Source organism: Sorex araneus, chromosome X, assembly GCF_027595985.1.
Source record: "Sorex araneus isolate mSorAra2 chromosome X, mSorAra2.pri, whole genome shotgun sequence".
In the NCBI taxonomy this organism is placed as follows: domain Eukaryota; kingdom Metazoa; phylum Chordata; class Mammalia; order Eulipotyphla; family Soricidae; genus Sorex; species Sorex araneus.
Window position 1 is genome coordinate 103,546,894 of NC_073313.1, and position 12,331 is coordinate 103,559,224.

The 12,331-nt window shown below is 36.0% G+C and overlaps 1 protein-coding gene across 2 annotated transcripts in view; it reads left to right on the forward strand.

Moving 5' to 3' along the window:
- Positions 1 to 9,841, forward strand: part of RNF128 (ring finger protein 128) — a 137,135-nt gene extending 127,294 nt beyond the window's left edge. For both annotated transcript variants that reach the window (XM_004606319.2, XM_055121377.1), the window contains exon 7: positions 8,413 to 9,841. In XM_004606319.2, the coding sequence (XP_004606376.1) occupies positions 8,413 to 8,546 (134 nt within the window). In that variant the 3' untranslated portion in view covers positions 8,547 to 9,841. The remainder of the gene's footprint in view (positions 1 to 8,412) is intronic.
- The last annotated feature ends 2,490 nt before the right edge of the window (positions 9,842 to 12,331 follow it).

Consider the following 12,331-nt stretch of genomic DNA (forward strand, 5'->3'; position numbering starts at 1 on the left):
TAACACTCTTTTAATCTAATGTTACCTCAGGAAAATATAATTAAAAATTTGAAAGATTTTTTTTCAACCCTCATTTTGGCATAAAATCAGAAGATCTTAATGTTAAAATAACTCTAGGAAGTTTCTGCTTCCTGTGTCATAAGCCTTTGTTCTTTGTAGTCTTATCAGTGCAGTAGATCACATTTCTGGAGACGTTGAGAGGAATACTGCTATCATGAAGGCAGAAATCTTGTATTTCTTGCATTTGCATTGTGGAAATTCCCTTGATTATAAATGAATCTTACAACTTGTAAGAATATGTGGGTTGTTCTACCTATCACAGGGCTATTATCTATTTGCCCCAAGTCAATTTTGTTATCATAACTTTGCTAACAAAAATTCAGTGACGATAAAGGAAAGCATGATTAAGTGTACTGTTAAAAATTGTTTAAAAATTGTTCCCACCAACTCTTTTGGTGTTCTTTTGCTCTTGTGTGGGCAGGTGATAAGCTAAGCAGTTTTTGCAGAGCAATTGAGAAGCAAATGTCATGATACATATTTCTCTTCCTGTATTATCTCTGGATAAACAGTAATACTTATACCTATCCAATTGCCTTGAAGAAGAAACTAGGGAGACCTAAATCTCCTTTTCTTTTCCTATTGGTTCAGTGTACTTTATGTCAAACTCATCCCCCAATTTCCTACCTTAAATTCATCATTTGAGCTACTGTCTGTTTTCTGTCATTCCTTCCACTTTTCCTGTAAGAAACTGAGTAAACCCAGTGTATCTAACTCTTGTTCCTCCTTTAAAACCTGGCCCCGCCGTTGACCGACCTCCTTTAACTCATGAGTGGCTCTACTATATGCTTTTATAGAACTTCTGTCCTTGCTGTTATTGCGATGAATTGCATTAAAAACTTCTAGAGTTCCTTCTGATAGGGAAATATCTCATTCACTTTAGTATACCTAGCACCTAGTATATTACAATGTATACTATGTATACATACATGTAGAGAAATATGCCTACAGTGTAGTAGATAATAGACATAAGCTGATAGTCTGGTATCTCTTCAGATCACGTGTATCTATCTCCCTCTCTCAAATAAGTGCTGAACAAATAGCCTCTAGAATAGATTTAATGTTCTCTGTTATTATGTATATTAGTTTAGTTATTCTGCATATGAACCATTAATTATTATGGTGATAATTGATACCTTTGAGCTGGGGAGATAGCTCAAAGGGCTGCATGCATGCTTTGCATGTGGAGGGTTCAGATGCTATTTCCAGAACTCCATTGTCCTAAGTACTGCCAGGTATGCCTCCCCCCAAAAAATTCATATGTTATAGGCATAAAATTGTTAAGACCATATCCATGTATCCCATTGTTACACTATTAAATTCTGGTTCTCAAACTCAAAGGGCACTAGTTTTCAAATTGTTGTGGATCAAGTAATCTGGAGGGTTATTGAAACAGAGGGGCCACTACCAGCTCTTATATTTTTATTTTCCCACCCCCCAGATTTAAGATAAACAATAATGTTGTGAACTTTAACTTTGTTATATATAACATGGTTATTTGCTACACATTTATTACAGAATGGTTATCATAGTAAAGTTATTTCATGTTTTTTAATTTAAAGTTTTTAAGTTACTAAATTTAAATATATAGTCAAGTTACTTTGCTGCTCATTTTTTTTATGAGACGAAATATCAAACCCATAGCAAAACACATCACTCCTCAGCCAAGGAAAGTTTTTTTTTTAATCTACAACCTCACATAATTTAAAAATGTCCATATTTGTGTTGAAAAAAATTCAGATTTACCTGAATAGACATTTCTTCCAGGAAGACTCAGAAAAGACCAAGATGCACATAAAAATATATTCATCATCACTTATTTTTAGGGAAATGCAAATCAGACCCCAGTGAGCTATCACCTCACCAGGGTGAGAATGGCTATTCACAAAAAAACAAGAAGTAACAAATGGTGAGGATGTGGAGAAAAGGGAATCATTGTATACTGTACAATGTATGTAATTTGGTGTCGCTATTATTAAAAAAAACAATATGTGGATTTCTCAAAAATTAAAAATACAAGTCTGTTAATAGTTATTATATGTTGGACATTTATAACAAGAATATTAATTCATTGCAGCATCATGACAACTTCTAGGTGTTAGAAACACTTCAGGGTCCCATCAAAAAAATGATTGGGTCAGGAATATGTGGTATAGGACTGGGGAAATAGTTCAAAGGGATGGAGCATGTGCTTTGCAAGCAAGAGCCCTAGGTTTGATCCCTAACACCACATGGTCCCCTGAGCACCACCAAGAGGGAGAAATACCTCCAGCATTTAGCCAGGAGTGGCCCCCTGAAGAATACTGGGTATAGTCATCTCCTGAAAATAAATTTTTAAAAAGAAAGGTGGTGGTATATATACATAATTAAATACTACTTCTCAGCTATTTTTAATAAAAATGAAACCTTTGCGACAACATGGATGGATAGACCTAGAGGCTGTCATGTTTACCGAAATAAATCATATGAGGAAAAGCTACCACCATATGATTTCCCTCCTGTGGGGCATACGGAAAACAAATCAATTAACTAAGTAAAATTAAAGTAAAATTTTATGGTATAAAATAAGCAGAGGAAGTTGTAATGAAGATAAAAGCGGTCATATTTATGATAAAAGATGGAATTCAACCTTTAGTGGTGAAAATTAATGTAATATATACTGATGTTGATTTGTAATAATGAAAAAAGTAGTGTAGAGATGTGAAAGTAGCTCCTTGGAGCACTTGCCATTAATGTGTGAGGCCTGGCTATCCACAGCACTGCAAAAATAGAAAAAGAAAAAGTTCACAGTATAATAAAAGGCAAAAAAGAATAACAACTTTCAACAGGACAGTTAATTGTAGTCAAGATGCTGGAATTTAATACCCATAAAGTATTCATCCTGTAACTTTGCAGTTGTTAGCCATCTTCTCTCCATTTTCCCAAAACTTAGACCCTAGCAATGCTACTTTATTTCAGTGATATTTTTCTTTACAATTTCTCATGTGAGTGAAATTAGACAGTATTTGTCTTTGGTTTATTGCATATCACTGAATGCCTTCAACTTCCATCCATATTATTATAGACAGCAGGATTTTCTTGATGCTGAAAAGAGTACTCCATTATGTATATTGGAATGTGTTTTTTACCTATTCATCTGACATCAGACAGTGAAGCTGTTTGCATGTTTTTGCCTATTGTGAATAATGCTGCCATGAATATAAGGGTACAGATATCTCTTTAGAGATTCTTTCCTTCTTTCTTTCATTTTTCCATTCTTTCATTTTTCATTCATTCATTCATTCATTTTTCAATCTTTCGTTGTTTATTTTTATTTTGTTTAGCTGGTTGGTTTTGGTTTGGGGCCACACCCAGCAGTGCTCCAGGCTTACTTCTGGCTCTGCGTTCATGAATCATTTCTGGTGGAGTCCATTTGTGGTGCCAGGGATCAAACTTGCATCAGCTGCATGCAAAGCAAGTGCCTTATACTGTGCTATCTCACTGCCCCAGGAACTTAATTTCTTTCAGATAAATTCCCATAAATGGTAATTTATGTATTATGTGTGGTTATATTTTTGGTCTTTATAAGGACTCTTCATACTGTTAGCCATTGTGATTGAACCAATTTATATCCCCACCAGAAGTGCATTAATGTTTTTTGTTTTTTTGGGTGTGAGGGTAGGACCAAGTAGATACCTCAAAGGGCAAGTGAATATTCTTTGATCTCTGGTATCCACATGATTCTCCAAGAACCACTGAGAGTTTACCCCAAACAGCAAGATAGGACAATCCCATGAGTATGTCTGGATATGGTCTATAACTGCCCCCCCCCCAATATTTTTCTTTTATACAAATATTTATATACTTATCTGTTGGTTTTTTAATAACAACTATGCAAACAAATGTAACAATACATTTTTCCCATTTTGATTCGCATTCCCTGATGACTAGTCATGGTGAATATCATATAAAGTACATGCTATTTACTTACATATATTATTTGGAAAAATATTCAGTTACTACGCTTAATTTTTATTTTCAGTGGTCACATCCAGTAGTACTTAGGTGTTACTCCTGACTCTGCACTCAGGGATCACTCCTGGTGAGCTTGGGTGGTGGGCATCATATGTGGTGCCTGTGATCGAACCCGGGTCAGCCATATGCAAGGCAAGTAACCTGCTGCACTATTGCTCCAGCCCCAACTATACTCACTTCTAATGGTATTATTTGCTTACTTGTTATCCAGTTTTATGAGTTCTTATATATTTTAGATATTAGCCCCTTATCTACAATCTACAAATTATTTCTCACATCAGTAGGTTGCCTCTTCATTCCATTGATTACTTCTTTTGCTGCATTTAATATTATTAGTTTATTTTTATGTTTTTGGTGTCCCTACCCATAATAACATTGCCAAGACTAATGTAAAGGGATATTTACCCTGTTTTTTCTTCTATTATTTTTGTGGTCTCATGTTTTACAATTAAGTCTTTAATCTGTTTTGAGTTCAAGTTTTGAGTGATGTATGGTAGGGATCCAATTTTATTCTATTGCATGTGGATATTTAATTTTTCCAGCTCCATTTATTTTATGCAGTATGAGTATACTTATGAGTATTCTTTGCTAATTCTTCAGTTTTTTAATACATGGGTTTATTCATAGGGTTATGATTATTATCTATTTGTCAGTATTACATTTTAAGTCTTATTTCTATAGCATCATATTATAATTTGAATCTAGGTATGTGGTTCCTTCATCTTTTTCTTCCTTAAAATTGTTTTGCCTACCTGGAGTCCTTTGTGGTTCATATAAATTTTAGAATTGATTTGATATTCCTGTGAAAATAACTTTAATATTTTGATGGGGTTTTGATAGCACAGCTGGTAGGGCATTTGCCTTGCACATGGTCGACCTGGGTTTGATTTCTCCGTCCCTCTCGGAGAGCCTGGCAAACTACCAAGAGTATCCCGCCTGCATGGCAGAGCCTGGCAAGCTACCCATGGCATATTCGATATGCCAAAAACAGTAACAACAATTCTCACAAAGGAGATGCTACTGGTGCCCACTCGAGCAAATCTCATGATGAACAACAGGACGACAGTGCTACAGTGGAGTGCTACATGAATCAAAATGGTTTTATAATATAGACATTTAAAAATATTTTTGTTTCTATCCCATTTTTTCACCTATTTATTACAGTTTTTTAGCACATGCATCTTACCCCCTCCATGGTATTAAAAATTAAGTGTATGTAAACATGGCTGATATTTGTACATTGGTTTAGTATCCTGTAACCACTAAATTCATGTACTTAACAATCTTTTGTGGAGTGTTTATATCATGCCATATGAAAACAGAAAGATTTTCTTCATCCTTCCTGATTCGGATGTTTTGACTTTTTATTACCTTATTTCTCAGGCTGTCACTTCCAATACCATGTTAATTGGGAATGGTGACAGTAAGAGGGAAATATTTCAGTGTCTAGCTGGATGCATAGATTGCATTTGCATAGATTGTTCTTCATAATGTCATTTCATGACTCCAACCTGTGATAGTTCCTTAGTCTTTGCCTTTTCTGACCTTAATACTGTCAAAGAATGCAGGTCATTTATTATATGGTCGCAAGTTTGTCTTGTCTGCTATTTCCCAATAATTATGTGTGTTGTCTATTTTCTAATTCCAGTAATAATTAACAACAGAAGTGATGCTGTGCCCTTGTCTGCTTCATACCATATAAAGAAGCACAGGCTACCCATGTCTTAGTACTGATTATTTTAACTATGCTCACTTCATTGAGCTGGAGCAATAGCACAGCTGTAGGGCATTCACGTTTCACATGGCCGACCCGTGTTCAATTCCTCCGCCCCTCTCAGAGAGCCCAGCAAGCTACTGAGGGTATTGAGCCCGCATGACAGAGCCTGGCAAGCTACCGAGGGTATTGAGCCCTCATGGCAGAGCCTGGCAAGCTACCCGTGGCTATTGGATATGCCCAAAACAGTAACAATAAGTCTCACAATGAGAAACGTTACTGGTGCCTACTTGAACAAATCACTTCTTTAAGGTGTGTCAGCTAAGCTTCTCCTTTAAAGTTACCATTTTCCCTTTGTAATTATTATCTTATAGAGACAGCCTTGGAGACTATGTAAATATCCTTGTTTCTCATCATACTTTCATCACTAATTTTAGCAATCATTGATGCTTCTTAGCTTGCATACTTATTACTGAAGTGTGTGCCAAATGATGGTTTTTTATTTCCATCTATCTACATTAATTAAGTTTCTATTTTAAAGTAGAGATATTTCTTTCTCCATTTATCCTAGCATGTATTTATAATCGTATGGGTTCATAGATATTTTTCATGTTCTATAATGTTAATCTCATTATTTATTCATTGCTTAGATTACCTTAGATTTGGTCATTGGGAACTTCCTCAAACTGGTTTCTGTTTTCTTTCAACAGCTCATCTTGTTTATGAGCACTTTTTTACTTTCTGGCACTACAAGATGTTCTAGGATAGAGATTGCCAATTTTTTTCTTTCTCTTTTTTGTTATTGTCTTGGTCCACAACTGTGGTGCTCAGGGATTGCTCTTGCCTTTCTGCTCAGGGACCATGCCTGACAGTACTTGGAGGACCATGTGATCAAACCTGGGTCAGATGTGAACAAGGCAAGCACCCTACCACTGTACTATCTTCTGGTCCCAAACATTTTTCCTGAAGGGCCAGGTAGTAAGCAATTTAGACTCTGAAGTCAGAAAGCTTCTGAATTCTTTTTAGATTTACCTTACCTTTTAAACATATGTGAAAACCATTTTTAGCTTTGTATTTGGCTTGCAGACTGTGCTTTGCGGGCAAAAATCTAGGTTAACCTTGTCATCGCCCTAGCTTCAGAATCAGCTCTATCTTCAGAAGGACTTTTATTGGTAACTTTTTTTAAATTAGGAGGTGTAATAAAATAGTTTATTTACTGAAATAGGAGAAGAGAGGGGAAAAGAGAGGAAGGAGAGAGATAGAAGGGAGAGAGACAGAAACAGAGACACGATCCTTGAATCTCAGGATGAGATGCAAGCAAATCTCTCAGACAGAGAAAATATACCCTGCATGCCTTTCCAGAGGTAGTTTTATAGTAGAGCTTTCCCCAAAGTGACCCACCTAGGGCTTTATGGTACTGAACTTTGCAGAACAAGATCTAGGCACTAGATATACTCATTGGTATTTGAATAGCTATTGATTGCTTTTAGCTCTTCCAATGAAGAAAATTAAGAAATAGTGAATATACTCATGAACATACAGACACAAATATATTTATGTATAGGCCTATCTAAAAAAAGTATTAAAACATTTTTTGTTCTGTTTGGGGGCCGCATCTTCCTCCTTTTTCTGTGATCCGGGTTTACTCCTTGCAGTGCTGGAGTGTGCTGTACCAGAAACATGCAGAGTCAGCTGGTACCGACAAGTGCCTTAGACTCTGTACTATCTCTTCAAAAACACTTTTAAAAATGTTTCAGCAAGCTCATACTGATTCCCAACACCATGGGATTTATTCTTTTCCCCCCTTTCCTTATTTGTAACTCTACTTTGACAATGTGAAATTCTACTATCATAATTCACAACATTTACTTATTTATTCAGTCTTAAAATAAACAAAATAGTTTCAGTTCCTCAAGCTCACATCCCTGTAAGAAACATTTCCACCTACTATTGCATAAAACTTTTGCTTTTGGTCTATAGGATATAGTAAAACTATTTCTTTTCCAAAGTTACTTATTTTCTTTCTCTTCAGAATTGTTATATACTTCATCTTTAATATAATTATATTACTTTTCAATTAGATCATTGTAAGATATACAGTTACAAAGTTGCTCATAACTGGATTTCAGTCATATAATGTTCCAATACCCACCCCTTCCCTAGTGCATATTTCCCACCACCAATGGCCCCTGTTTCCCCCAACCCCAATTATATTTATCATTATTCATATTTCATCTTAGGAACTTCCCAGATTTACTGCTTAATTATTGCAGCTTATCCATCTATCTGTCATCATCATCATCATCTCTCTCTACATATAAAAAAGAATAATTATTTTTAAGTGCCCAGGTAATTGAAATGTAAAGCCAGGTTTAAGAACTATTATAAATTGGGTGAAGAAGCAGCAGGAGTCATTTTTAAAAGTAATTTTAAATCAATATAATACTTCTCTATGTGCTTTATAAGACATAGTAAAAGTTATGTAATTAGTAAAAGGAATAGGAAATGCATGTAATAACCACAGTATGATGGATTTGATAAGAAAAGTTTCTTGAGTGTGCACGTTGAAATTGTTCTTAAAGAACAGAGGAGTGAAATGATTCTAAAGTTGATATTTCTTTTTAAAGATGAAAATCTGCAGCTGGTAAACCATGAAGCAAATTCTGTGACCGTGGATGTTGTTCCTCATGTTGATAACCCAACCTTTGAAGAAGATGAAACTACCAATCAAGAGACTGCTGTTCAAGAAGTTAAATCGTAAATCTGTGTCAATAGAAAACTTGAAAATTAGTCATAACATAACTGCCAATGAGGGCCTAGTTTACTATCAGTGGACTGAATAAATTTAATAAAATAAGAATGATACTGAAAGTGCTGAGATGACTAATATTATGCTATAATTAAATGGCTTAAATATTTAACCTATTAACTGTTTTTCCACAAACTCATACTCTTAATGGTTTTCATAGGTGAGTTTCTTCTCAATAGTGATAGAACATTTTTAAACATTAACAACTGTCTTCAAGTAGTCATATTGTTCATTTGTAACAAATTTCTTATAAAAACATGCTGCTTTTAAAACGTGGAATAGCTATAATCATGTTATTTTATGATACTATCTTAATTAAAATACTATGTTAGCTTGGGCTATGTATGTGTCAAGGTTTTTCTCCAGGTGTGTATATTGATCTGAAATTTTAATGCAAATTTAGGCTAAAACCTCATGACATGTCTATTTAAGCTACATTGAGTTGTTAGAACAAGATTAAAGCTGAGTATTCATTTTAACTATTTCTTGTTTTTAAAATTAAGCTAAATGTGTTTTATGTGAGATCTTGAGCATTGTTTATCCGAGAATATAGACAGGACTGGATTGATAGGCATTACTTGTGACACCAATTTGATACATGATTACAGGCAAAATAGCTTCTTACAAAAATGCCATGGGACAATTTATCAAACTTGTAGAATTCCCCAAAGCCAAATATGTGAATTATCACATTCTGTGAAAATGATCATGATTAAGTCTCACAAAACCTAGAAAATGATCTTTGTGTACGAATCTACAGATATTAGTCTGTAAAAAATGTTTTCAAACAATGTTGACTTTTGAAAATTGAGTTTACATTTTACCTAAATGGACTAAAATTGTATTTGGTAAACAGAAATCCATCCATATATCTATAAATTTTGTGAAAAGCATTTTTTTGGTGTTTGAAAAAGAATAGTGGGTGGGGGGAGAATTCCAGGTGCCTTAATATAAAGTTTGAAGCTTCATCCACCAAAGTGAAATAGAGCTCTTTATAAATGCACTTTATTTGTACCCCCTGTAGCTTATCTTTGGTTCTAGAATTTTGTTTCCAGTGCAAATTCCAGTAGAACTTAGGCAAAATCAGAATAGACATGTATTTTGCTTGCTAAAGTGTAAAATGGATGAAACCATTGCATTCTTGTACACTGATTTGAAATGCTGTAAATATGTGCCGATTTGTATTGATTCACTTTAAATATAAAGTGTAAATAAATATTCCAATAAAAGTTTGTGTCTGCTTAACATATAGTGACTTTTGACATATACTTACAAATTTGGGCAGAAAAAAATCACTGAATATAAATGGCCATTGATATATGTGATAGACAAAAATTGAAACATTATAACAATAAGCTGGACCACACCCAACAATGTTCAGTGGTTAGTCCTGGCTCTGTACTCAGAAATTACTCTGGGCAGTGCTCAAAAGACCACATGGGATGCCAGGGTTGGCCTTGTGCATGGTAAATAGCCCTACCTGCTGTGCTATCTATCGCTCTCTCAAATTCACATATTTCATTATGCAGATAGGACTTACTGCCATTGTAATATTACTGAACCTGCTACAAATTAATTTTAAATGCAAGGTAAATAATGATTGTCATATTAGCTTAGAAAAAGACCTTAATGTCTGTCTCTTTTTATTAATTTGTTTGAGAGTCTGTACCCAGCAGTGCTTAGGGACGATTCATGTGTTTGTGTTCAGTGTTCATTCCTGGCAGTGACTGTGGAGCTATATGGTGCCAAGAATGAAACTTACGCCCTCTGTACTCAAAGCATGGTATCCACTCCGTTGAGCTATCTCTCCTGTCCTGCCAATCTCTCTTTATACTATCCAAGAAATAAGATAATTTTTAAAAATTTAATTGAATCGCTGTGAGATACAGTTACAAAACTTTCGTGACTGAGTTTCAGTCATACAATGATCAAACACCTATCCCTCTACCAGTGTAGCTTTCCCACCACCAATGTCCCCAGTATCCGTCCCGCCACCCCCTCTCCACCCCACTCCCTGCCTCTGTAGCAGGTAGTTTCCTCCTTATTCTTTCCCAACTTTGGGGCATTATGGTTTACAATACAGATATTGAGAGGCCATCATGTTTGATCTTTTGTCTACTTTCAGCACACATCTCCCATCCCAAGTGATCCCTTCAACCATCAAGGACATAGTGGTCCCTTCTCTGTCCCAACTGTCTTGTCTCCCAGCACTTGAAGTAGGATTCCAATTATGGACCAATCCTCTTGGCCTTTGGGAATAAAACCATTTCCTTCTTCCTTCTCTTTAGCAGTACAGTTGTTTGGGATGTTGTTCATGAAGAAAGTGCCTCCTTATTTTGGAGGGAGTGGAGCTACAAAAAGTGATCAGGGGATCCAGAGGCTCCTCTTAGGATACTCAGCCAGCCAGCCTGGATGTTCTGATGCTCTATATGATGCTGGAGTCTGCTAGGGATATACCTAGTACTTTCAGGTTTTCAGTAGCACTAGGGTTCAACACATGCCTTACTACTGAGCTATCATTCCATCCCATGAATACAACTGTTTTTGTCAAGCACTTTAGGAACAAACATGCGTGGACCAACATCTCAGAACCAAGACTCTGTGGCAGCAGTATGTTTATTTGATGCCACTTAATAAATAATACATATATTTAGAATTAAATATTTCAAGTTTTGTGGAGGTTTTTTGGGGAACATTTATAATTATTTGATTTTTTTTTGCTTTTTGGGTCACACCCGGCAATGCACAAGGGTCATTCCTGGCTCTGCACTCTGGAATTACCCCTGGTGGTGCTGGGAATCGAACCCAGGTCAGCCGTGTGCAAGGCAAACGCTCTACCCGCTGTGCTATCACTCTAGCCCCTATAATTCTTTGAATTTTTACCAATTATTGAAGAACAATTGACATACTAAAGTTCATCTGTTGTAAATATATAGTTTGGTCATGTTCAGCAAATATTTAGAATTATGTAACAACCTGGAAATTTCCATTTCAGATCTTTCCATCACTGCAAAATTCTTCCCTCAGAGTCAGATATTGTCAATTTCGATTGCCATTTCCAGTCCCAGTCAACTACCAATCTTCTTTCTGTTTTTAAAGATTGACTATTCGGGAGTGGGGAGTGAGGGGTGGGGTAGAGAGATAGTAAGTGGGTAAGACATTTACCTAGTAAGAATCTGACCAGGATTTGATTCTCAGGACCACATATGGTCCCATAAGCACCACTATGGGTCACTCCTGAGCACAGAGCCAGGAAAAGCCCTTTTCCTGTCCTCTTTCTCCTCTCTTCCACTCTCTCTCTCTCCTATTTCTTTCACTCTGTTTCTTCCTTTCCTCCCCTCATCCTACATTTCCCAGGCTTGTATGCTCCCTGTGAACCAGTGATAATCTGATAGGCTGTAACAATCTATTCTATTTTGTCTTTCTGAACACAAGCTTGCAGTAGACCGGACTTATTTTCCTTTCTGTACACCAGTATTTTAAAAGCCTAAAAGAACACTGGGGCTGAAGAGACAATGTAGCAGGTAGGGCAGTGGTCAATTTGGGACCAATCCCCAGCACCCCATACGGTCCTCTGAGCACCACCAGGAGTAATTCCTGAATGGAGAGCCAGGAGGAACCTCTGACCATCACCAGGTGTGGCCGAAAAACAAAAACACCCCCCCCAAATTATTGAACCCTTAGTAGATGTTCAATAAGTAACTATTGACAAATTTTTCTGAACATATCTGAACATA